General features: G+C 52.4%; 1 protein-coding gene across 1 annotated transcript; it reads right to left on the reverse strand.

Annotated features, from left to right (window-relative positions):
• Positions 1–3,481: 3,481 nt before the first annotated feature.
• Positions 3,482–19,610, reverse strand: LOC129714245 (thymus-specific serine protease). Its single transcript, XM_055663790.1, is given in 15 exon segments — positions 3,482–4,232; positions 4,662–4,807; positions 5,566–5,745; positions 6,628–6,769; positions 7,773–7,802; positions 7,804–7,875; positions 7,877–8,035; positions 8,037–8,054; positions 9,498–9,545; positions 10,161–10,238; positions 11,380–11,496; positions 13,667–13,806; positions 14,832–14,931; positions 15,829–16,019; positions 19,522–19,610. Coding segments are annotated over 15 exon segments (1,548 nt in total). The 5' UTR covers positions 19,592–19,610; the 3' UTR covers positions 3,482–4,175.
• Between the last annotated feature and the right edge of the window lie 7,824 nt (positions 19,611–27,434).

Genomic DNA, 27,434 nt, shown 5'->3' on the forward strand with positions numbered 1-27,434 from the left:
AATGAACTGGCCTCATAGTGTTTCAATAGCTGGTGGTACATACATTGCTTGGTCAACTTCACTCATGTTGCTATTTAGATTTACAATTTTAGAATTTCTTATAGACGTTTCCATGGGAGAGTTGGAGGACGTTCTCGATTAATGTTATCAAGGAGTGACGGAGCTGATGGAGAAGACGGACATGGTGCAAGGTCACGAAGTGAGAGTTGACTGACATCCATCCTGATATTTGATAGTTGCATAAGAAGGGTTGACATCAGTCAGTTCAACTTCATCAACAAAGGGTTCGCTCTTATTTGATCGGACATACCAACAAAGCAACACATCAGCCATGTTTTCCAGACGTTTTGAAGTTATATATTACAGATGTTCAAGAAGGAACTGCAGATGCTGGAAAATCAAAGGAAGACAAAAATGCTGGAGAAACTCAGCGGGTGCAGCAGCATCTATGGAGCTTCTTTCGTGTGGCATGCACAGCCTAAAGTTGTTGGACAACTTGTTCTATTTGATCTTCCGTTTGTGCACATCGAGTTGATTGCATTAGTCAAAACAGGGCGGACCACTTGAAGGTTGCAATCTTCTACCCCACCTATGGAGCGAAGGAAATAGGCAACGTTTCGGGACGAAAGGTTGCCTATTTCCTTCGCTCCATAGATGCTGCCGCGCCCGCTGAGTTTCTCCAGCATTTCAAGTTCAAGTTCAAGTGAGTTTATTGTCATGTGTCCATGATAGGACAATGAAATTCTTGCTTTGCTTCACCACACAGAACATAGTAGGCATTAACAACAAAACAGATCAGTGTCCATATACCATTATATACATATATACACACATGAATAAATAAACTGATAAAGTGCAAATAACAGATAATGGGCTATTAATGTTCAGAGTTTTGTCCGAGCCAGGTTTAATAGCCTGATGGCTGTGGGGAAGTAGCTATTCCTGAACCTGGTTGTTGCAGTCTTCAGGCTCCTGTGCCTTCTACCTGAAGGTAGCAGGGAGATGAGTGTGTGGCCAGGATGGTGTGGGTCCTTGATGATGCTGCCAGCCTTTTTGAGGCAGCGACTGCGATAAATCCCCTCGATGGAAGGTCAGAGCCGATGATGGACTGGGCAGTGTTTACTACTTTTTGTACTCTTTTCCTCTCCAGGGCGCTCAAATTGCCGAACCAAGCCACGATGCAACCGGTCAGCATGCTCTGCTGTGCACCTGTAGAAGTTAGAGAGAGTCTTCCTTGACAAACCGACTATCCGTAATCTTCTCAGGAAGTAGAGGCGCTGATGAGCTTGCTTGATAATTGCATTAGTGTTCTCGGACCAGTAAAGATCTTCAGAGATGTGCAAGCCCAGGAATTTGAAGTTCTTGACCCTTTCAACCATCGACCAGCTGATATAAATGGGGCTGTGGGTCCCCCTCCTACTCCTTCCAAAGTCCACAATCAGTTCCTTGGTTTTGCTGGTGTTGAGGGCCAGGTTATTGCGCTGGCACCATATGGACAGTTGCTCGATCTCTCTTCTGTATTCCGACTCATCCCCATCAGCGATACGTCCCACAACAGTGGTGTCATCAGCGAACTTGATGATGGAGTTCGCACTATGACTGGCTGCGCAGTCATGAGTATAGAGTGAGTACAGCAGGGGGCTGAACACATTGTGTCCATATACAATGGCCTTTCCCGCCCGAAAAACCCTGTGCACACGCCCACTTTAACGCACACCAACCTAAAAACTAATTTTCAGAACTCAAAATTGACTGCCAAAGATAATTTTATTAAAATATTTACACAAACAAGATTTCAAACAATTTAATAGTATCTTCATTTAAAAAAGTGGGAAAGAAATTAAAAGCTGTGTTGTAATCCCTGGATAATTTTGTTCAGTAAAAAATAGAATTTCTTATAAAAGCATTTAGAATTTGTAAGAAAGTAGACTGAAGTGAGTCTAACGAAGGGCCTCGGCCCGAAACGTCGCCTATTTCCTTCCTCCATAGATGCTGCCTGACCCGCTGAGTTTCTCCAGCTTTTTTGTCCACTTTGAAGTCGTAAGTGTGTGTGCTGGAGATAGACACAAAAAGCTGGAGTAACTCAGCGGGACAGGCAGCATCACTAGAGAGAAGGAATGGGTGACGTTTCGGGTCGAGACCCTGCATCAGACTGGTTTGGGAAGAGGGAAATGAATGAAAGATATGCAAAAAAAGTGACAATGATAAAGGAAACAGGATATCGTAACTTTTTTTGCATATCTTTGATTCCTTGTTCTTTATCTCTATCTACATCATCGTCTATATCTCTCGTTTCCCTTTTCCTCTAACTATTTTGAAGAAGGGACTCGACCCGAAACGTCACCCATTCTTTCTCTCCAGAGATGCTGCCAGTCCCGCTAATCCAACTTTTTGTGCCTGCCTTGGGTTTAAACCAGCATCTGCAGTTCCTTCAAACACATCGAGTGTGCTGGTGATTCCACAATCAAGGTTGATGTCTGCACCTTATGCCACTCACCAGCAGAGGGCAGGTTGGTGGCGCTCCCATCACTCACTACAAACCCAGCAAATGGTCTAGTCTCTCCCCCTACTGTCAGGTCAGTTGATGGGTGCATTGGACAAGGGGAGAGGGGGGTAGAGGGCAGGGAGATCAGGCCGAGTGGTATCAATGCAGAGATCCTCCAAACAGCACAACACCCTTGGCTTCATAAAATCATAAATGGTCTTCATCGGTGTTAAATTAGGCCATTCGGCCCATCAAGTCCACTCCGCCATTCAATCACGGCTGATCCTATCTCCTTCCTAACCCCATTCTCCTGCCTTCTCCCCATAACCTCTGACAAGACTTTTGAAGCCTTGCTCCCTAACAAGCCAAACTTATGGTGAGCTTTTGTCGGCACTGGGCCTGATCTCGCTGGAGTTTAGAAGAATGAGTTTAGAAGAGGGACCTCATTGAAACGTACCAAATAGTGAAAGGCTTGGATAGAGTGGATGTGGAGAGGATGTTTCCACTAGTGGGAGAGTCTAGGACCAGAGGCCATAGCCTCAGAATTAAAGGACGTTCCTTCAGGAAGGAGATGAGGAGGAATTTCTTTAGTCTTATCTTTAGAGGGCGGTGAATCTGGAATTCATTGCCATAGACAGCTGTGGAGGCCAATGGATATATTAAGGCAGAGATAGATAGATTCTTGATTAGTGCGGGTGTCAGGGGTTATGGGGAGAAGGCAGGAGAATGGGGTTAGGAGGGAGAGATAGACCAGCCGTGATTGAATGGCGGAATAGACTTGATGGGCCGAATGGCCTAATTCTGCTCCTAGAACGTGTGAAGTTGATAGATTTCAGGGAAGGGGAGCACATGTAAGGAGAGGAGAGGGAGAGAGAAGGAGCAGGTGAGAGAGGGGGAATTTACTGAGATACGATACAAAATGATGGGAGAGACAGATTGGTTATAGATGCACAGTCTCTTGTCCAGAGTAGCGGAATGGAGAATCAAAGGACATAGTTTTAAGGTGGGGGGGGGTGAAGATTTAATAGGAACCCGAGGGTTGACTATTTCACACAAAGGCTGGAGGGTGTATGGAACAAATTGCCGGAGGAGGTAGTTGAGGCAGGTATTATATCAACATTTAAGACACTGTTGGACAAGTACATGTTTAGAACAGGTTTAAGGGCCTGTCCCACTTTCACGACCTCTGCCGAGTTTGCCCTTGACTCATACTCGCAGCATGGTCGTAACAAGGTCGTAGGTAGGTCGTGATGCTAGTCGTAGGTATTTGTGGCATCAAGTAGGTCGGGGCGTTTTTTTCAACCTGATGAAAAATGTCCACGAGTAAAAAAGGTTGTGAATTAGGTCGTGAAAGTGGGACAGGCCCTTTAGAGGGATATGGGCCAAACGCAGGCAGGAGGGATGAGTATAGATGGGGCATGTTGGTCAGTGTGGGCAAGTTGGGCTGGTTTCACTCACTGTATGACTTTATAACTCTATAGCTGATTCGATTCCCTTTTCGCGACTAGATGCAGTCACAAGGTACAGACCTTCGTACAATCCACATCCCTACCAGTCGCAGAGCAAAAGGCAGAGGGTGCAACAGTGAAGAGAGACACACAACAAGCTGGAGTAACTCAGCGGGTCAGGCAGCATCTGTGGAGAGGCTGCAAACACATCCTTCTCCCTGCGACAGACGTCTCGAGCCCCGTTACAACGGATACAGGGGGCTTCTGGACAGCCACTCGCCAATCTGATCTTCGATTATCTGTTTGGAAAGGAGGAGGAATTACTACAAAAAACCCCCCCATTAATTCTTCAAACTGTGCAGCTCGAGGCTCCGGGGATTTGCATTCACCAATGCTGGGGGGTGGGGGATTATTCCACATAAACAGGCCACTGGGACCCAAGAACTGGCAGCATGGTGACATTGCTGCCTCCCAGCACCAGAGATCCTGACTACAGGTGCTGCCTGTACGGAGTTTGCATGTTCACCCTGTGACCTGCGTGGGTTTTTCTCCGGGATGCGGGGGAGGTGGGGGGAAGGGAGGAAGGGAGAGTGGGGGGGGTGCAGGGTGGGGGAGGAGAGTTGGTGAGGGGGGATTGGGTGCGGGAGGAGGGGGGGAGAGGTAGGGGCGGGGAAGGGGGGGGGATTTGGAAGGGAGGGTGCGGGGGAAGGGGGGTTTGAGGGTCTCACCTGTCGGGCGTGCCGGAGAGAGGGGGGGTCGCCGGTGTTGGGGGGGTTCATGTTGGCGCAGTGGGCAGTGCCGTTGATAACCAGGGCCAGCTCGGAGCGGGACTGGTTCCTCAGCACACTGAGCGCGTGCCAGGGGTCGATGTCACCTGGAGAGGAGGGGGGGGAAGGAAGACAATGGCTAGATTAAAGCTATAAATAGATTAATGGCTATAAATCAGAGCATTGAGTATAGAAGCTGGGATGTAATGTTAAAATTGTACAAGGCGTTGGTGAGACCAAATCTGGAGTATGGTGTACAATTTTGGTCGCCCAATTATAGGAAGGATGTCAACAAAATAGAGAGAGTACAGAGGAGATTTACTAGAATGTTGCCTGGGTTTCAACAACTAAGTTACAGAGATAGGTTGAATAAGTTAGGTCTTTATTCTCTGGAGCGCAGAAGGTTAAGGGGGGACCTGATAGAGGTCTTTAAAATGATGAGAGGGATAAACAGAGTTGATGTGGACAAGCTTTTCCCTTTGAGAATAGGGAAGATTCAAACAAGAGGACATGACTTCAGAATTAAGGGGCAGAAGTTTAGGGGTAATATGAGGGGGAACTTCTTTACTCAGAGAGTAGTAGCGGTGTGGAATGAGCTTCCAGTGGAAGTGGTGGAGGCAGGTTCATTGGTATCATTTAAAAATAAATTGGATAGGCATATGGATGAGAAGGGAATGGAGGGTTATGGTATGAGTGCAGGCAGGTGGGACTAAGGGGAAAAATTTTTTGTTCGGCACGGACTTGTAGGGCTGAGATGGCCTGTTTCCGTGCTGTAATTGTTATATGGTTATGTGGTTAACAAGTCCCCCCCCCCACTGCTGCTGTGAGCCGCCCCTCACCCCTCCCCCGACCGCCCCCTCCTCACCATTGACAAAGAAGATGCGGCTGGCCTTGGGTCTGTCGGCGCCATAGTAGTCGTTGGTGAAATCCACCGCCCCCTGCACGCTGCTGGCAGAGATGCCAAACACCTGGGCACACAAGTCTACCTGGGAACGCAGTGTGAGCCAGCGCGAGAGTGGGCACCCCTCATCCTCACAGGTCTGGTCTGGGGGGGGAGAGAGGGAGAGAGTTCAAGTGAGTTTATTGTCATGTGTCCATGTATAGGACAATGAAATGTTTAAGAAGGAACTGCAGATGCTGGAAAATCGAAGGTAGACAAAAATGCTGGAGAAACACAGCGGGTGCAGCAGCATCTATGGAGCGAAGGAAATAGGCAACGTTTCGGGCCGAGACCCTTCTTCAGACTGAAGAAGGGTTTCGGCCAGTAAACGTTGCCTTTTTCCTTCGTTCCATAGATGCTGCTGCACCCGCTTAGGACAATGAAATTCTTGCTTTGCTTCAGCACAACAGAACATAGTAGAGGGGAGGGGGAGAGGGGGGGGAGAGAGGGGGGAGGGAGAGAGAGGGGGAGAGGGAGAGAGGGGGAGGGAGAGGGGGGAGGGAGAGAGGAGGGGGAGGGAGAGAGGAGGGGAGGGAGAGGGGGGAAAGAGAGGGGGGGGAAGGGGGGAGAGAGAGGGGGGGGAAAAGAGAGGGGGGAAAGAGAGGGGGGGGGGAAGGGGGGAGAGAGGGGGGAGGGAGAGAGGGGGTGTGAGAGGGGGGAGAGAGAGGGGGCAAGGGGGGAGGGGAGAAAGGGTGGGCAGGGGGGGAGTGGGGAGAGAGAGAGAGAAGAATTAACAAACACTAGCAGTGACCCAAATAAAATACAAAGTACTGGAGTAACTCAGTGTCTTTTGGAGGGAAACCCCACAACGTCACGGGGAGAACATGCAAACTCCACACAGACAGCACCCGTAGTCTGAGGCAACAACCCCGCCACCGTGCCGCACTGATTGTAGGTGGGCGGGGATCACAGGTGGGAACGGCCTCGCTGGGCCGAAGGGCCTGTTTCCGCTGTGAATCTCTAAACTATTAAGTGAACTGGACTCACAGTAGCCGAACTCGGCGCAGGTCTGGTAGTACCACTGGCGCTCGCCCACACCGTACGGCTTCACCACCTCGCTCCTCAGCTCCTCCAACGCACTCTGGTAAGAGTTGTCCGTGCAGTTCAACGACATCCGCTCCATGTAGCCCTGGGGGCAGCAGCAGATCAATACTATAGGTGCACTTCGAGCCAGCACCGCCATTCAATGTGATCGTGGCTGATCATCCACAATCAGTACCCCGTTCCTGCCTTCTCCCCATATCCCCCGACTCCACTATCTTTAAGAGCCCTATCTAGCTCTCTCTTGAAAGCATCCAGAGAACCGGCCTCCACCGCCCTCTGAGGCAGAGAATTCCACAGACTCACCACTCTCTGTGAGAAAAAGCGTTTCCTCGTCTCCGTTCTAAATGGCTTACCCCTTATTCTTAAACTGTGGCCCCTGGTTCTGGACTCCCCCAACATCGGGAACATGTTTCCTGCCTCCAGCGTGTCCAAACCCTTAACAATCTTATATGTCGTCTCACCTCAACCCTAACACCCCACCAGACAAGGCCTGGCTGTTGAGGGGTTAAACTGCTGCAGCCTCCATCAGAGGGTCCCAGAACCAAGACACATGAAGCCAGCACAGAGTCAACCCCCCCTCCTCACAATCCCCGCGCCCCTCCTCATTCCCCCCTTCCCCATCCCTCTCACTCCCCATTCCTCCACCTTCCCCTCCCCCGTCCCTCATCCTACACACCCTCCCCTCCCCCACTCCCCACCCTCACCCCCCCTCTACACTCTTACCTTACCACTCACCCCTCCCCACCCCACTTCTCCCTCATTCCTCACCCTCCCCTCCTCACCCCTACCCCTCCCAAATACCCCCCTCACCCCCCTCCCGTCCTCATCCCCACACTCCCCTCCTCATCCCTCACATCCCCAAATACTCCTCTCCCCCCACCCTCATCCTCCCCTCCTCACCCCTCCCCCCCAAATACCCCTTCCACCCCCCCTCCCTTAACCCCTCCTCCTTACCCCTCCCCCTTCACCCCCCTCTCTTCCCACACCCTCATCCTCACCCCTCCCCTCCTCATCCCTCACATCCCAAATATTCCTCACCTCCCCCCTCACCCCCTCTTCCCCCCCCTCACCTCCCCCACCCCAGTTACCGCATTGAGAGCCACGAGTCTCCGGTACGGGTGCCCCCAGGCGCGTGTTGGCCATCAGGCGGCAGAGGTTGGCGATGGTGGCGTCGACGCCCAGCTCGCGGTTTGTACTGCACGGTGCCCATCACCACGTCGGCCAGGTTGCCGGCCAGCGCGAGCCGTAGTCCCGGGCCCGTCCAGTTGCCGGCACGACCGACCGAAAAATCCCGCTCCAGCGCCGCCGACTCTCCCCGCGCCAACATCTCGTCCACCGCGCCAAACGCAGCGCGCCACCGTCGCCCGGCACTGCCCACAGAGCGGGGACACGGGTTAGACCAGCGGGGGGGGGGGGGGGGGGAGAGAGGGGGGGAGGGGAGAGAGGAGGGGGAGAGAGGGGGGGGGGGGGGGAGGAGGGAGGGGGAGGAGGGAGGAAGAGTGGAGGGGGAGAAATAGAGGAAAGAGAGGGAAGGAGAGGGGGAGGGAGAGAGAGGGGGAAGGAAGAGGGGAGAGAGGGGGGGGAGGAGAGAGGGGGAGGGAGGGGAGGAGGAGAGGAGAGGGGGGAAAGAGGGAGAGAGGGGGAGAGGAGGAGGAGGAGAGGGGGGGGGAGAGAGAGGGGGGGGGAGAGGGGAGGGGGGAGGGGGAGAGGAGGGGAGGGGGAGGAGGAGAGAGAGGGGGGGGGAGGAGAGGGGGAGGCGGAGAGGGGGGGGGGATGGAGAGAGAGAGGGGGGGAGGGGAGGAGAGGGAGGGGGAGGAGAGGGGGGGAAGGGGAGGGAGGAGAGAGGAGGAGAGGGGGAGGGGAGGGGGGAGGGGGGGGCGAGAGAAGGGGGGGGAGAGAGAGAGGGGGGGGAGGGGGAGGGGGGGGGACAGAGAGATGGGAAGAGAGAGAGAGGGAGAGGGAGAGAGAGGGGGAGGAGGAGAGGAGAGGGGGGGAGAGAGAGGGGAGGGGGGAGGAGAGGGGGAGGCGAGGGGGAGGAGGAGGCGGGGGAAGGGAGGAGGAGAGGGAAGGGGGGAGGAGAGGGGGGAGTAGGGAGAGGGGGGGGGAGAGAAGAGTGGAGGGGATGGAGGGGTAGAGGGCGGAGAGAGGGGAGGAGAGAGAGGGGGGGGGGGGGAGAGGGGGGGGGGAGGGGGGGGGGGGGGGAGGGGGAGAGGGAGAGAGAGGGGGAGGGGGGAGAGAGAGGAGGGGGAGAGGGGAGAGAGAGGGGGGGGGGAGGGGAGGGGGAGAGGGGAGAGGGAGGGGAGGGGGGGGGAGGGGGGGAGGAGGAGGGAGAGGAGGAGGGGGAGAGAGAGGGAGGGGGAGAGGGGGGGGGAGAGAGAGGGGGGAGAGGTGGTAGAGGGAGGAGGAGGAGGGGGAGGGAGAAGGAGAGGGGGGGGGCGAGAGGAGGGGAGGGGGGGAGAGGGAGAGAGGAAGGAGGGAGGGGGAGCAAGAGAGAGAGGGGGGGGGAGGGGGGAGGGGGGGAGAGAGGGGAGTGGGAGGGGAGGAGGGGGAGAGGGGGGGGGGGGAGGAGAGGAGGGGGGGGAGGGGCAAACTAGTGGAGAGGCGGAGAGGAGAGAGGAGGGGAGGAGGGGGGAGGCGGAGGGGAGAGAGAGGGGAGGGGGGGGGGGGAGAGGAGAGGGAGGGGAGGAGAGAGAGAGGGGGAGGAGAACCGAGAGCGGGGGGGAGAGAGATGGGGGTGGTGGGAGAGAAAAGGCAAAGCCCACACAAGATGAGTAGCAAGGCCAACATTATGCAGCGCTTGAATCCACACTCACCTCTGGCGAGCCCCCAACCACATGGTTAGATAAACTCCGAGACACCACCTGTGGATGGAAAAACAAGCAAGATCTCCACACATTCTTTCCTCATCTTCCCTTATTGCTTCTTTAGTTGCCTTGTGTTGGATTTTTAAAAAACGGTTTGTCATCCTCTATCTTCCTGCTAATTGTGTCCACATTACAGAATGGTTACAGCACAGGAACAGGCCATTCGGCCCACAATGTCGGTGCTGTACACGATGCCAGGTTAAAGGGCCCGTCCCACTTTCACGACCTAGTTCACGACCTTTTTTACTCGTGGACATTTTTCATCGGGCGAGAAAAACACCCCGACCTACTTGATGCCACGAGTACCTACGACCAGCGTCACGGCCCTGCCTACACCCTCGTGACGACCATGCTGCGAGTATGAGTCAAGGGCAAACTCGGCAGAGGTGGTGAAAGTGGGACAGGCCCTTTAGGTCGACACAAAACGCTGGTGGAACTCAGTGGGCGAGGCAGCATCTATGGAGAGAAGGAATTGGCGACGTTTCGGGTCGAGACCCGTCTACATAATTTTTTCGCGGATGCATTCCAGACTGCCACCTTGCGGTGTAAAAATCTTTTAGCCCCACGCTACCTCTCCCCCCCCCCCATGTAGAGATATGGGGCGGGTCTTACCTTGTTGTAGGCGGTGAAGTCCAGCTGGGCGCGGACAGGTGCGGAAGAGGCAACGGCAGCGTGGACCAGGTGAGGGAACTGTAGGAAGAGCAGATACCTGAGACAGGTACGCAGGTACACACACACACGCACGCACACACACAGCAACACACACACGCACGCGCACACACACACACGCGCACACAGCAACACACACTCACGCACACACACACACACACACACAGCAACACATCGCAGAGAATCGTGGACGCAGCCCAGACCATCACACACACAAACCAACCTCCCTTCCATTGACTCCATCTACACCTCACGCTGCCTCGGCAAGGCCAGCAGCATCATCAAGGACCAGTCTCACCCCGGTCACTCCCTCTTCTCCCCTCCCCCCTCGGGCAAAAGGTACAGAAGTGTGAAAACAAACGCACACACCTCCAGATTCAGGGGCAGTTTCTGGGGGGAGTCAGAGGGTGGTGAATCTGTGGAATTCATTGCCACCGACGGCTGTGGAGGCCAAGTCAGTGGGTATTTTAAAAGGCAGAGATAGATAGATTCTTGATCAGTACGGGTGTCAGAGCTTATGGGGAGAAGGCAGGAGAATGGGGTTTGGAGGGAGAGATAGATCAGCCATGATTGAATGGCGGAGTAGACTTATTGGGCCGAATGGCCTGATTCTGTTCCTGCGACTTGCAGGAAACAAGTTCCCGATGTTGGGGGAGTCCAGAACCAGGGGCCACAGTTTAAGAATAAGGAGTAAGCCATTTAGAACGGAGACGAGGAAACACTTTTTCTCACAGAGAGTGGTGAGTCTGTGGAATTCGCTGCCTCAGAGGGCGGTGGAGGCTGGTTCTCTGGATGCTTTCAAGAGAGAGCTAGATAGGGCTCTTAAAGATAGCGGAGTCAGGGGGATATGGGGAGAAGGCAGGAATGGGGTACTGATTGGGGATGATCAGCCATGATCACATTGAATGGCGGTGCTGGCTCGAAGGGCCGAATGGCCTCCTCCTGCACCTATTGTCTATTGTCTATAATGTTCAAACTGTGTACAGGCTGGATGGAACACGGTTCTACCTTCTCTGTGACTGGCCGTGATTGTATGCTGGAGTAGACTGGATGGGGATGTGACTGAGGTGATTTGTGAGCTGTGTTGGCGACTGCTGCCCCCCTTCCTCCTCACCCCTACTCCTCCCAAATACCCCCCTCAACCCCCCCACACCCCCCTCACCTTGAGCCGGAACCAGGCGGACAGTGAGCCCGGGTAGGAGCCTCCAAAACAGATCCACTTGTTGAGCTTCGACAAGTTGTAACGGTGGGATATAAAGGCATGCATCGTGGCCCAAGTCTGCCAGCCTGCCCCACAGAGAGAGGGGGAGGGGGAGAGAGGGAGGGAGGGGGGGAGAGAGAGAGAGGGAGAGAGGGAGGGGGGAAGAGAGAGAGGGGGAGGGAGGGAGAGGGAGGGAGAGAGAGAGGGGAGGGGGGGAGAGAGAGGGGGGGGTTGGGGGGGAGAGAGAAGGAGGGGGGTGGGGGGAGGAGAGAAGGAGGGGGAGGGGGGAGAGAGAGGGAGAGAGAGAGGGGGAGAGGAGGAGAGAGGGGGAGGGGGGGAGAGAGGGGGAGGGGGGAGAGAGGGGGAGGGGGGAGAGAGGGGGGAGGGGGGAGAGAGGGGGAGGGGAAAGAGAGGGAGGGAAAGAGAGGGGGAAGAGAGGGAGGGGGGGGGGAGAGAGAGAGGGAGGGGGGAGAGAGAGAGGGGGGGGGAGAGGGGAGGGGGGAGAGAGGGAGGGGGGGAGAGAGAGGGAGTGAGGGGAGAGAGAGGGAGAGAGGGAGAGAGGGGAGGGAGAGGGGGAGAGAGAGGGAGGGGGGGGGAGAGAGGAGGGGGGGAGAGGGAGGGGGGGGAGAGGAGGGAGGGGGGGAGGGGGGAGAGAGGGGAGAGGGGAGGAGGAAAGAGAGGAGACACGCACATACACAGAGTTAGCGGAGTCCACACCCCTGGCAGAACCAACAGACACCCCCATTCCCCCCCCCCCCCCCCGCCAGAACATACTCCCTTCTGAAAAGGATCTCGACCCAAAACATCCCCCATTCCTTCTCTCCAGAGATGCTGCATGTCCCGCTGAGTTACTCCAGCTTTTTGTGTCTATCTCCTGCTATTTCCCTCCCTCTGGCTTCCCAAACCACAGGTCCCCAATCCCATCTCACACTGAAACAGGCCCTTCAGCCCATCGGGTCCGTGCCGTCCAGCGATCCCCGCACACTATCACTATCCTACACACACACACACACACTAGTGACAATTGCCAATTTTTATTAATGCCAACTAACCTCTTTGGAGTGTGGGAGGAAACCGGAGCCCCTGGAGTAAACCCACGCAGGTCAAGGGGAGAACGTGCAAACTCCGTACAGACAGCACCCGTAGTCAGGATCGAACCCGGGTCTCTGGCGCTGTGAGGCAGCAACTCTACCGCTGCGCCACCGTGCTGCCAGCAAACGCTCTGGCCTTTGTTTCAACCGTCAAAACCCTCCCTCGCTTGTGACTACCTACGGTGGCGCAGCGGTAGAGTTGCTGCCTCACAGCGCCAGAGACCCGGGTTCGATCCTGACTACGGGCGCTGTCTGTACGGAGTTTGCACGTTCTCCCCGTGATCTGCGTGGGTTTTCTCCGAGGTCTTCGGTTTCCACCCACACTCCAAAGACGTGCCGGTTTGCAGCTTGGTGTAAATGTAAAAATTGTCCCTGGTGGGTGTAGGATAGTGTTAGTGTGCGGGGATCGCTGGTCGGCGCTGACCCGATGGGCCGAAGGGCCTGTTTCTGCGCTGTATCTCTAAAACAAAAAAACTAACACAGGCTCTCCTGTTGTTCAGCTTTCCCCACCCCCACAATCAGTCTGTCAAAGACCCCCCACCCGAAACGTCACTTATCCATGTTCTATGCTGCCTGACCCGCTGAGTTTCATTCTGTATTCATATGTCCCCTCTCCTGGTGACATGGACACAGACAGAGAAACAGACAGAAACAGAAATGGGGACACAGAGACAGAGACAATAGGTGCAGGAGTAGGCCATTCGGCCCTTCGAGCCAGCACCGCCATTCAATGTGATCATGGCTGATCATCCCCAATCAGTACCCCGTTCCTGCCTTCTCCCCATATCCCCTGACTCTACTATTTTTAAGAGCTCTATCTAGCTCTCTCTTGAAAGCATCCAGAGAACCTGCCTCCACCGCCCTCTGAGGCAGAGAATTCCACAGACTCACCACTCTCTGTGAGAAAAAGTGTTTCCTCGTCTCCCTTCTAAATGGCTTACTCCTTATTCTTAAACTGTGTGGCCCCTGGTTCTGGACTCCCCCAACATCGGGAACATGTTTCCTGCCTCTAGCGTGTGCAAGCCCTTGATGATCTTATATGTTTCAATGAGATCCCCTCTCATCCTCGTCACAGAGAGACAGAGACAGAGACAAAGAAAGGGGGACAGAGAGAGACACAGGCAGAGACACAGACACAGACAGAAACAGAGACACACAGAAACTCACGCTTGCTGGCTGCTGAGGAAGTGGAGGTTGTGGTGATTCAGCCCATCGGGGTTGATGCTAGCCCCATAGTACCGGTGTTCCACGGCGACCAGCAGCGCACGGTATTTCCGTGCCAGATCCACGTGCTCTCCTGCAGGGAGTGGAGGAGGAGGGGGGGGGAGGCAAGTATCAGGTGGGCAGCAAAGTCACAACAGCCCCGGCAAACACATTCATTGGCTATATTTAAGAGGGAGTTAGATGTGGCCCTTGTGGCCAAGGGGATCAGGGGGTATGGAGAGAAGGCAGGTACGGGATACTGAGTTGGATGATCAGCCATGATCATATTGAATGGCGGTGCAGGCTCGAAGGGCCGAATGGCCTACTCCTGCACCTAATCCCTGCACACTAGGGGAGCAATTGCTGTAGAGGGCTCATTAACCTGCAAACCCGCACGGCTTTGGGATGTGGGAGGAAACCGGAGCGCCCGGAGAAAACCCACGTGGTCACAGGAAAACTGGGAAGAGATAGCACCCGTAGCCGGGGTGGAACCCGGGTCTCTTACGCTCTGAGGCAGCAACTCTACCGCTGAGCCACCACGATTATGTTAGACCACCTCGAGTTTGCGGACCAGTGCACGGGTGTGTCCTCACTAGCGATCTTATCCAGACTTCCCCATATTTTGTTTAAGAAGGAACTGCAGATGCTGGAAAATCGAAGGTAGACAAAAGTGCTGGAGAAACTCAGCGGGTGCAGCAGCATCGATGGAGCGAAGGAAATAGGCGACGTTTCGGGCCGAAACCCCTCATATTTTGTTCTATTTTGCCTTGCAACATATATAGAGGCCATTGGGCCCATCAAATCATGAGTTTAGTAGTATAGTATAGAGATACAGAGCGGAAACAGGCCCTTCGGCCCACCGTGTTCGGTTTCGATCCTGACCTTGTGTGCTGTCGATACGGAGTTTGCACGTTCTCCCTGTGGGTTTGCTTTGGTCACTCGGTTTCCTCCCACATTCCAAACATGTACAAGTTTGTGTGGGGGGGGGGGGGAGGGGAGGGTGGGGAGGGGGGGGGGGGTGGGGGGAGGTGGGGATGGTGGAGAGTGAGGTGGGGGGGTGGGAAACAGGAGGAAAAGCAAGACCGTGTCAACGAGCCATCCACTCATGCAGCGCTGTACCTGCCAGGACAGAGTAGGTGGTCAGGGCCCCTTCACCTCCGATATACAGGAACACCGGGCCCCCCTGCGGCTCCCACAGTTTCGTGTTCACCCAGTATCTCTGCCGAACAAAGGCACATTGATGAAAGGAATCCTCCCACACAGAAGATAGACACAAAGTGCTGGAGTAACTCAGCGGGACAGGCAGCATCTCTGGAGAGAAGGAATGGGTGACGTTTCAGGTCGAGACACTTCTTCAGACGAGCGTGTGGTGGAGACAGCTAGAGGTGGCGGGACAGAATGATCAAGGGAGAAGAAGAGAGAGAAAGAGGAAAGAGAACTAGAGATAGGGAGAGGGGAGAGTAAGATGGAGAGGGGAGGAAGGGAGGGAGAGAGAGAGAGAGAGTGCGGGGTAGAAGGGGAGAGATATAGGGAGATGTCTGAGTGAAATAGCATGAGAGGCTGGTGGAATCAAGGGATATGGGGAGAAGGCAGGCACGGGTTATTGATTGGGGATGATCATCCATGATCACAATGAATTATGGTGCTGGCTCGAAGGGCCAAATGGCCTCCTCCTGCACCTATTGTCTATGTTTCTGTGAGAGTGAAGAGAGATATTGAGTGAGAGAGAGGGAAAATCAGATGCAAGTAAGATTTTGGATGATCAGCCACGAGATGAGAAGAACTTTTTTCACACAGAGAGTGGTGAATCTCTGGAACTCTCTGCCACAGAGGGTAGTTGAGGCCAGTTCATTGGCTATATTTAAGAGGGAGTTAGATGTGGCCCTTGTGGCTAAAGGGATCAGGGGGTATGGAGAGAAGGCAGGTACGGGATACTGAGTTGGATGATCAGCCATGATCATATTGAAAGGCGGTGCAGGCTCGAAGGGCCGAATGGCCTACTCCTGCACCTAATTTCTATTTTTCTATCATATTGAATGACAGTGCTGGCTCGAAGGGCCGAATGGCCTTCTCCTGTTTCTATGTATCTATGTTTCGATAGCCTGCCAGTGTTCACCTGCTTGTACGTGGCATTGTTTTGACGGTTGAAGTGATCCAGAGGTTGGGGGAAGAACTCCTCCTGGGGCTCCAGATGTTGGGCACTGCCCAGAGCTGCAGAGAACCAACGCTGGCCCTCCCGCACGTGGTCCCGGGCTCGCTGCTCCCTCGCCTGCAGAACCTTCTCCTTGATCAGCCACATGTTACGCCCTGGAAAAGACAACAGCAGCGCAAAGGGGTTAACGGAGGTCAAAGACGGGGTGGCAATAGACAATAGATGCAGGAGTAGGCCATTCATCCATTCGAACCAGCACCGCCATTCAATGTGATCATGGCTGATCATCCTCAATCAGTACCCCGTTCCTGCCTTCTCCCCTGACTCCATTTAAGAATAAGGGGTCGGCCATTTAGAACAGAGACGAGGAAACAATTTTTCTCACAGAGATTTGTGAGTCTGTGGAATTCTCTGCCTCAGAGGGTGGTGGAGGCCGGTTCTCTGGATGCTTTCAAGAGAGAGCTAGATAGGGCTCTTAAATATAGTGGAGTCAGGGGATACGGGGAGAAGGCAGGAACGGGGTATTGATTGGGGATGATCAGCCATGATCACATTGAATGGCGGTGCTGGCTCGAAGGGCCGAATGGCCTACTCCTGCACCTATTGTCTATTGTCCACTATCTTTAAGAGCCCCATCTGTCTCTCTCTTGAAAGTATCCAGAGAACCGGCCTCCACCGCCCTCTGAGGCAGAGAATTCCACACAGGTTTGGAGATTAATTGGCTTGGTATAAATGTAAATTGCCCCTAGAGTGTGTAGGATAGTGTTAGTGGGGGGTCGCTGGTCGGTGCGGACTTGAAGGGCCGAAGGGCCTGTTTCCGAACTGTATCTCTAAACTAAACTAAAATTAACCAAAGTTCTACTTGACTGTTGAGTTAGTTAACGGGGCGAATGGCCGGGAGTGTGAATGACTTTATCACTGAGGGTGACCGGATATGTCATCGAACCATGTTCTCCAGAGATGCTGCCTGCCTCGCTGCGTTCCTCCAGCACTTAGTGCCCCTTGTTGTAAACCAGCGCCTGCAGTTCCTTGTATTCTGCTCATCACTGACCTTCCCCCCACTCCAGCCCCAGAGTCGCAGACTCAACAAAACCAGTCGCTGACTCAGCTCTCTGAGTCATTCCCAAGACCACAATCACGGGTTTTCTGTAACGTGATCGCCCGTCCCACTGAGACTATTGCAACACCAGCCCGTGCACACACACACACACACAGACACACACACACTCGAGTGCAGGGCGAGAGAGAGAGAGATATAAGCAAAAACAAGTTAGAGCTCTGGGCTGCATGATACAAGATGTAAAGTCGCCATAGAGGCGGGCAGTGAGACACATACTGGAGGGAGACATGGAGAATCAGGGGCTGCAGAGAAGGCCCGATGGCACAGCGGTAGAGTTGCTGTCTTACAGCACCGGAGAAACAGGTTCCATCCTGCCTGTACAGAGTTTGAACATTTATAGACAATAGGTGCAGGAGTAGGCCATTCGAGCCAGCACCGCCATTCAATGTGATCATTGCTGATCATCCCCAATCAGTACCCCGTTCCTGCCTTCTCCCCATATCCCCTGACTCCGCTATCTTTAAGAGCCCTATCTAGCTCGCTCTTGAAAGCATCCAGAGAACCGGCCTCCACCGCCCTCTGAGGCAGCGAATTCCACAGACTCGCCACTCTCTGTGAGAAAACGTGTTTCCTCGTCTCCGTTCTAAATTGCTTACCCCTTATTCTTAAATTGTGCGTGTGGCCCCTGGTTCTGGACTCCCCCAACATCGGGAACATGTTTCCTGCCTCTAGCGTGTCCAAACCCTTAATAATCTTAACACTCTCCCCGTTACACGTGTGGGTTTTCTCTGGGTGCTCCGGTTTCCTCCAACACTTCAGAGACCTGCAGGTCCCCAGGTTAATTGGCTTCGGTAAAATCTCTAAACTAAACTAAACTAAACTAAAATAAGAAATATCTCTCTCCCCCGGACCCAACGTGGGGTGACTCGGCTCGTAGACCATAGAGATACAGCGTGGAAACAGGCCATTCGGCCCACCCAGTACGTACCGACCAGCGGTCACCCTGTATACTAGCACTATCCCACTGCACACCATGGAAATTCACAACTCTTGCCAAAGTCAATTAACTCACAAACCTGTTTGTCTTTGGAGTGTGGGAGGAAGCCGGAGCACCCGGAGAAAACCCACGCAGGTCACGGGGAAACTCCACACAGACAGCACCCGTAGTCAGGATCAAACATGAATCTCTGGCGCTGTTAGGCAGCAACTCTACCGCTGTGCCACCATGCTGCCCTTGTTGGTAGGGCTGCTGCCTCACAGCATCAGCGACCCTGGCTCGATCCTGACCTCGGGTGCTGTCTGTGTGGGGTTTGCACGTTCTCCCTGTGACCTCGTGGGTTTCCTCCGGGCGCTCCGGTTTCCTCCCAAAGACATACAGGTTTGTAGTTTTAGTGGCTTGGATAAAAAGTGTAAATTGCCCCCAGTGTGTGTCGGATAGTGTTAGCGTGCGGGGATCGCTGGTCGGCGCGGACTCGGTGGGCCGTAGGGTCTGTTTCCGCGCTGCATCTCTAAACTAAACTTTGAAAAACCTTCCTCCTCCACCCCAGTGGGCTAGTACAGAATCAATGGGCCGAAGGGCCTGTTTCATACTGTGACCCCACCTTCTGATTACTAAACAATTTACAATTAATGTACAGTCTCTTAAAGTTTTGGCTAGAAACTATAACTGTTTCCCCTACTGGATGCTGTTAGATGGTTGCACTGGTTCACATTTCCAGCAAGCAGGAAGTGCTTGGAGTTTCAAACAATGATTCTATGAAGCGTGAATCTAACCCTATAATCACACACACAAACTGTTCCCCCGTAACGCTGATTACACTGCGAGAGGGATATACAAAGTCGGAGGTACACAAAAATGCTGGAGAAACTCAGCGGGTGCAGCAGCATCTATGGGGCGAAGGAAATAGGCAACGTTTCGGGCCGAAACCCTTCTTCAGACGTTATACAAAGTCGGGTCGGGTTACTAAAATGGCCGACGTTCCGCTGGGTTGCGTACTACATGTCAGCCGATTGGATTTAGCAGGAGTGGACTTTCTTGCTCGCTTTAGGATCTTTGGTTTCAAGTGTCTCAAGTTCAGCCCAGGCGAGCAAACCCTTGCTCCAGTACATTGTCCCAGGACAGCAACCCCAGTCATATCCTCTATCCCTTCCCCCTCTTCCTCCATTCCCTTCACCTCATCCACTCCATTCCCCTCCCTCCCCTCTTTCTCCCCTTTTTCACCCTCGCCACCCTCTTCCTTGGGCTTTCTCTCTCCCCCTCTTCATCCCTCCTCCCTAATACCTCGTCCCGTCTCTCACTCTCTCTCCCCTTCTCTCTTTCTATCTCTCTCCCCCTCCCTCTCTCTCACTCTGACCCTCTCTCTCCCTCTGTTCTATCACCTCCACCGTCTCTCTCTCCCTCTCTCTCCCCCCTCTCACTTACATTCTCTCCCACCCTCTCACTCACTCTTTCCCACCCTCTGACCCTCTCTCTCAATCCCTCTCTCTCAATCCCTCTCTCTCAATCTCTCTCTTTCTTTCTCTTTTTCTCTCTCTTTCTCTTTCTCCCTCTCTTTCTCTTTCTCCCTCTCTTTCTCCCTCTCCCTCTCCCTGCTCACCTCCGAGCCCCAGTGCCGGGTGTCCCCGGGCCAGGAGCAGCAGCGACATTGCGACTACCAGCAGCTCCATCTTTCCCGCGTCTCCGCCCCGCAACCCCGGGCAGTGACGTCATGGGGGATTCCCCAGCGCCAGAGCCCGCCCCCTGTGCCCCCTCCCATTGGCTGGCCCGCCCGTCCATAACCCAGTCCCGCCCCCAGTGACCCCTCCCATTGGCTGCGCCGCCCGTCCATAACCCGGCCCCCGCCCTCTCCTTATTTATCATTGGTCACCAATTGCTGGGCAGATTTCAGCTGAAGAGCAGGAATGGGTGACATTTCAGATTCAATTTTTTTAATTGTCATTGTCAGTGTACAGTACAGAGACAACGAAATGCATTGATCAGCCGTGATTGAATGGCGAAGGAATTTCTGGCCGCGACCCTTCTTGCGAGACACAAGGAACTGCAGATGCGGGTTTACAGAAAAGAAAACACACAAAGTGCTGGAGTAACTCAGCGCGTCATAAATGATAATAATAATAATAATAATAATATTAATAATAATAATATAATAATAAAATAATAAACTTTATTATGGACTCAAGGTCCAGACAAGATGGAATTCTGCCATTCGGCCCATCTAGTCTATTTCGCCATTCAATCACGGCTGATCTATCTCCCCCTCCTAACCCCATTCTCCTGCCTTCTCCCCATAACCCCTGACACCCGTACTAATCAAGAACATATCTATCTTTGCCTTAAAAATATCCATTGACTTGGCCTCCACAGCCTTTTGCAGCAATTAATTCCACAGATTCATCACCCTCTGGGTTCGATCCTGACCACGGGTGCTGCCTGTACGGAGTTTGCACGCTCCCCCTGTGACCACGTTGGTTTTGTCCGGGTGCTCCGGTTTCCTCCCACACTCCAAAGATGCGCAGGTTTGTAGCTTAATTGCCTTCGGTAAAATTGTCAATTGCCCCTAGTGTGTGTAAGATAGTGCTCGTGTACGGGGTGTAATCATAGACCGTCGCAGAAAGGCCGAAAGGTCTCTTCCCACACTGTATCTCTAGTGTCTAAAGTAATGTCTTAAGGGACAGGCAGCATGTCTGGGGAAAAGTAATAGGTGACGTTTTGCATCGGAACCCTTGTTCAGACTAATGGGGGGGGGGGGGGGTAGGGGCGGGGGGGGGAGAAAGCTGGGAAAGGGGGGAGGCAGACAGGACAAATTTTAGTGAGTGATAGGTGGATACAGGTGGGGAGGGGGGGTTGGATTTAACAGATTTCAGGCTCCTGTACCTTCTGCCCGATGGTAGCAGAGAGATGAGTGAGTGGCCAGGATGGTGTGGGTCCTTGGTGGTGCTGGCTGCCTTTTTGAGGCAGCGACTATGTATTCTGTTGTGCTGCTGCAGGTAAGAATGACATTGTTCTATCTGGGGCACATGACAATAAAACACTCTTGACTCTTGATCGGGTATTGCTGGTTCATCCACACCGCCAGGTGCATCCAGGCGGAAGTTACCTGTATGTCGTTCTTTCTTGAAGTCGGTGATACTGGGGAAACTGGTTTATCAATCTGCCGTATCTAGGTGCACTTTCGAGTTCATTTTAAGATACTGTTATTTGTTTTTAAATCTCTGAATGGGCTCGCCCCGCCTTACCTCTCTGAGCTGCTCCACCCATACGCTCCTGCCCGGTCCCTCAGGTCAGCTGGTCAGCTGCTCCTGGAGGTACCGAGGTCTAGTCGGAGGCTCAGAGGGGATAGAGCCTTCTCTGTTGCTGCTCCGGCACTCTGGAACACCTTGCCGTTGCACATCAGACAGGCCCCTTCTCTGTCCATCTTCAAATCCAGTGTTAAAACACATTTGTACTCCCTGGCTTTTGACCATGCCTGAGGCTTTGCTTCTGTTTGTGGTGTTTTTGATGTTTCTTTATTTTACATGTCTTTTCCTACTATTTCTTTTGATTGTTATTTTTGGTGTGTATTAACTTTTTTGTCAATGATTAGTGATGTACAGCACTTTGTTGCAGCTATGTTTGTTTTTAAAGTGCTCTATAAATAAAATTATTATTATTTTATTATTATTAAGCAATCAGTGTGCACTGCTATCTCATGGTCCCCCCAACACAGGACATAGAACAGTACAGACACAAAATGCTAGAGTAACTCAGTGGGAGAGGCAGCATCTCCGGAGAGAAGGAATGGGTGACATTTCAGATCGAGACGCTTCTTCAGTCTGAAGGGGGAAAGATTTCATAGGAATCCGAGGGGTAACCTTTTCACACAAAGGACGGTGGGTGTATGGAACAGGCTGCCAGAGGAGGTAGACGAGGCAGGGACTATTGCAACGTTTAAGAAGCAATTAGATAGGTACATGGATGTTTAAGAAGGAACTGCAGATGCTGGAAAATCGAAGGTAGACAAAAATGCTGGGGAAACTCAGTGCGTGAGGCAGCATCTATGGAGCGAAGGAAATAGGCGACGTTTCGGGCCAAAACCCTTCTTCAGACTGGAGAACCAGATAGGTACATGGATATGGGCCAAACGCAGGCAGGCTGGACTAGTGTAGCTGGGACATGTTGGTCGGTGTGGGCAGGTTGGGCCGAAGGGCCTGTTTCCACGCTGTATCTCTCTGTGAACACCAACAATCACCTCACACCCCTGGAAAGAGTGGCGCAGCAGTCAGACTGAAGAAGGGTCTCGACCCAAAACGTCACCAATTCCTTCTCTCCAGAGATGCTGCCTGTCCCGCTGAGTTACTCCAGCATTTTGTGTCTATCTTCAGTTTAAACCAGCATTGTTGGCTATATTTAAGAGGGAGTTAGATGTGGCTCTTGTGGCTAAAGGGATCAGGGGGTATGGAGAGAAGGCAGGTACAGGATACTGAGTTGGATGATCAGCCATGATCACATTGAGTGCAGGCTCGAAGGGCCGAATGGCCTACTCCTGCACCTGTTGTCTATTGTCTATTGACATAATCACCTGAAAAAAACTTCACCAAGGAGAGAGGTTGTCAGCTTCTTGGACGACCAGGAAACGGTTGCTGAGGTCCAGAGCAGGGTCAATCCAGCAACTAGAGTGTTCCTTGTAGGTAGGGTCCGGAGGGCAAGGAGCACGCACTGCCACTCCACTCCAGTAGGGGGAGGAGCGGCTCAGGTATCATTGACCCTGGTGATGGGGTCCAGGGAGTGGAGTGGTCAGGGCTGAAGATGTCCTGGTCGGGTTGCTCCTCGCCCTGGCCAAGCCGGCCATCCATCCATCCGCCAGTCACAGCGCCAGGCGGAAGAGGGCTTTGCCCGAGACAAGTTCAAGTACGTTTATTGTCATGTGTCCCTGATAGGACAATGAAATTCTTGCTTTGCTTCAGCACACAGAACATAGTAGGCATTTACTACAAAACAGATCAGTGTGTCCATATACCATAATATAAATATATACACACATGAATAAATAAACTGATAAAGTGCAAATAACAGATAATTGGTTATTATCTGAACAGATAATATTTAGAGCATACTGCACACCACTCTACACTGCACACCTGTGGTCGAACTATGGAAACAAGTTTGCAGAGACTAAAGGTGGCATATAACAATGCCATGAGAACACTGCTAAGGAAACCTAGATGGTGTAGTGCCAGTAATATGTTTGTGGCTGCAGGAGTCAGTACTTTAGAAGCTATCCTAAGACATCACATGTATAAATTCATTTGCAGGATAAATTACTCTAAAAATGTGCTTATTGTGGCCTTGACAAACATAAGGGTTAGCACTACATGCTACGAATCCCAGCTGTGGAGACACTGGTATCGTTGTCTCGTTGTAGGACATTGATCATTCTTTTAATCTGGATTTTTAACATGTATTGTGTTTTTAAAAATATATATAAATTATGATGTTTTTGAATGCATGAATGAATGAATGATGAATGAATGAAATGAATGAATGAATGATGAATGAATGAATGACGAATGAATGAATGATGAATGAATGAATGAAAACTTTATTGTCATATCACTTTTTATAAGTGATATACCAAGATTTTATATGTATTTATGATATTTGATATGCAATGCATTTTTAATGTAATGTTGCCCCTTGTCTGGACCTTGAGTCCGAAATAAAGTATATTATTATTATTATTATAATTGGTTATTAATAATCAGAGTTTTGTCCGAGCCAGGTTTAATAGCCTGATGGCTGTGGGGAAGTAGCTATTCCTGAACCTGGTTGTTGCAGTCTTCAGGCTCCTGTACCTTCTACCTGAAGGTAGCAGGAAGATGAGTGTGTGGCCAGGATGGTGTGGGTCTTTGATGATGCTGCCAGCCTTTTTGAGGCAGCGAGTGCGATAGATCCCCTCGATGGAAGGAAGGTCAGAGCCGATGATGGACTGGGCAGTGTTTACTACTTTTGCTTACCAGATGCCTGCCCCTTTTCCGGGGTTACGTCCACGCCCAGGTAGTGTTAGAGATGGACATCGTTGTATACTAGTTGTTTAGTATATTTGTAAGGATTGTAAGATGGTTGTTTGAGAATGTCATGGCGAGATAATTTGGTGATGTTGTACTATGGTGGTGGGTGTGAGAACACCGTTTTGGTTTTGTATCGTCATCCTAATGAAATAAATTATTTTGATATGAGAAAAAGGAAGGAGAGGGAGGGAGACGGGTGGGGGGGGGGGGAGAGGGAGGGGGGGAGAGAGGGGAGGGAGAGAGGGGGGGGGGGGAGAGAGAGAGAGGGGGGGAGAGAGAGAGAGAGAGGGGAGAGAGGGAGAGAGGGAGGGAGAGAGAGAGAGAGAGAGAGAGAGAGGGAGGGAGGGGGGGGGGGGGGGGGGGAGAGGGAGGGAGGGAGAGGGAGAGAGAGGGGGGGGGGGGGGAGGGGGGAGAGTGGGAGGGGGAGAGAGAGGGAGGGGGAGGGGGAGGGAGGGAAGGGGGGGGGGGGAGAGGGAGAGAGAGAGGGGGGGGGAGAGAGAGAGGGCGAGAGAGAGAGGGAGAGGGAGGGGGGGAGGGGGAGGGAGGGAGGGAGAGAGAGAGAGAGAGAGGGGGGAGAGAGAGAGAGGGGGTAGAGAGAGAGGGGGAGAGAGAGAGTCTTTTATAATTGTATATGTTTCTATAAGATACCCCCTCATCCTTCTAAACTCCAGTGAATACAAGCCTAGTCTTTTCAATCTTTCCTCATATGACAGTCCCGCCACCCCAGGGATCAATCTCGTGAACCTACGCCGCACTGCCTCAATCACAAGGATGCTGCCTCAATCCAGGGAAATGGGGAGAAAGCAGGAATGGGGTACTGATTGTGGATGATCAGCCATGGTCATATTGAACGGCGGTGGTGGCTCGAAGGACTAAATGGCCTACTCCTGCACCTATGTTTCGGGGCAGGTTGGTTTGGAGGTTATTTCTGGTGTTGCTGGAGTGACAGGGCAGGTTAGGGGCGTGTTGGTTTATTATCTTCCTGGCAAGGTTTGCTCCGCCTCTCTCTGCCAGTGGAGAGACACAGAGACACAGAGACAGAGACATGATGCAGCAGCGAGCGGTAAGTGGAGACCCGGCGCTTCCCCAAACCACAAATATCCAAACGAACTATGTGATCACAGGCGCCCCCGAACCTTCCCAACCCCGCACCGCCCACCAGTCTGTCCCGGCCGGACCCTGCGCCATCCCGGCGTGAATTGCCACTGGAGCCGGCCTTCATCTCCAGTCTCCATCAGCTGGTGGTTTTGTGCAGAGCCGGGCAGGATGCAGGCAGGCAGGCAGGCAGTCCATGCATATGGGCATGAGGTGGAAACGTTGCAGGCTCGTGTATGTCTGTCTGTGTGTGTGTGTACATGACTGTGTATGTGTGCGTGTTTGCATGTATGTATGTATGTGTGTACATGACTATGTGTTTGCATGTATGTTTGTGTGTGTGTATGTATATGTGTGTATTTTGACACAAAATGCTGGAGTAACTCAGCGGGTGAGGCAGTATGAAGGAATGGGTGTGTATGTGTGTTTGCGTGTATGCTGCCTTATGTATTATATATATGCATGTATGTGTTTACGTGTGCATGCATGCTTGTGTGCATATTTGCAGATGTGTGTATGTTTACATGTGTGCATTTGCGTGCGTATGTGTGTGGTTGCATGACACGTACACACGCAAACACACACACACACATAAACAAATACTGTGTCTGTATGTGTGCATGTGTGTAGGTAGGTATATGCATGTATGTATTTGCGTGTTTGTGTGCAAGTGTGTGCATTTACTGTGTATGTGCGTGTACATGTCTATGTGTTTGCATGTGTGCGTATGCATATGTGCGTGTATGTATGTGTGTATGTATGTGCATATGTGTGAGTGTGTGTACATGTCTATGTGTTTGCATATGTGCGTGTATGCATGTGTGTTTGTGTATGTGTGTGTGTGTGGGCATGTGCATATGTGTGTGTGTGTGTACATGTATATATATGTGTGTGTGTGTGCGTGTGTGTGTACATGTGCATATGTGTGTGTGTGTGTGTGTGTGTGTGTGTGTGTGTGTGTACATGTGCATATGTGTGTATGTGTGCATGTATGAATTTTCTGTTGTATTGGATGTGGTGTCCGGGTTGTGAAGCGGCCAGCCCCGGTGGGCAGAGGCAGGGAGTGTGAGACCCGGCAGAGTCTGGGGTCAGTGACAGGTGAGCGGTGCAACAGAGCGGGCTGTAGCGTCCCATTCACACTGATACTGACACCGACACCGACACAAAAGGCCTCTCCATTCATCCACCCGGCCTGGTAAATATTGCATAGCGTTGCCGGGGAGTCACGAACAGGACTATCAGTGTGTGTGTGTGTTGTCCAACAGTGGCCTGTAAGGAGATCACGTTTTGTTAAATGATAGTTTTTACAAAAAAAATGTAAGCTGCAATTAATTGTAGTGAGAGGCTGTGTCTTTGCTGTTGTGAATGTGATTGAACTGTGTGGAGAGAGAGAGAGACTTTGTGCATGCGTGTTGGTGAACGCGCATTGCGCGTCCCCGCACTGGTGCATAGTTGTGTACATAGAAACATAGAAATTAGGCCATTCGGCCCTTCGAGCCAGCACCGCCATTCAATGTGATCATGGCTGATCATCCCCAATCAGTACCCCGTTCCTGCCTTCTCTCCATATCCCCTGACTCCGCTATCTTTAAGAGCCCTATCTAACTCTCTCTTGAAAGCATCCAGAGAACCTGCCTCCACCACCCTCTGAGGCAGAGAATTCCACAGACTCACCACTCTCTGTGAGAAAAAGTGTTTCCTCGTCTCCGTTCTAAATGGCTTACTCCTTATTCTTAAACTGTGTGGCCCCTGGTTCTGGACTCCCCCAACTTCGGGAACATGTTTCATAGAAACATAGAAATTAGGTGCAGGAGTAGGCCATTCGGCCCTTCGAGCCTGCACCGCCATTCAATATGATCATGGCTGATCATCCAACTCAGTATCCCGTACCTGCCTTCTCTCCATACCCCCTGATCCCCTTTAGCCACAAGGGCCACATCTAACTCCCTCTTAAATATAGCCAATGAACTGGCCTCAACTACCCTCTGTGGCAGAGAGTTCCAGATGTTTCCTGCCTCTAGTGTGTCCAAGCCCTTAACAATCTTATATGTTCCAATTAGATCCCCTCTCATCCTTCCAAACTCCAGAGTGTACAAGCCCAGCCGCTCCATTCTCTCAGCATATGACAGTCCCGCCATCCCGGGAATTAACCTTGTAAACCTGCGCTGCACTCCCTCAATAGCAAGAGGCGCGACTCTTCTTCAGACCACCATCCAGCATCTTCCTCACACCCAGCAGCTGATTCATAACCTATATAACCATATAACAATTACAGCATGGAAACAGGCCATCTCGACCCTTCTAGTCCGTGCCGAACACATATTCTCCCCTAGTCCCATATACCTGCGCTCAGACCATAACCTTCCAT

The sequence above is a fragment of the Leucoraja erinacea genome, chromosome 38 (genome assembly GCF_028641065.1).
Source record: "Leucoraja erinacea ecotype New England chromosome 38, Leri_hhj_1, whole genome shotgun sequence".
Lineage (NCBI taxonomy): Eukaryota > Metazoa > Chordata > Chondrichthyes > Rajiformes > Rajidae > Leucoraja > Leucoraja erinaceus.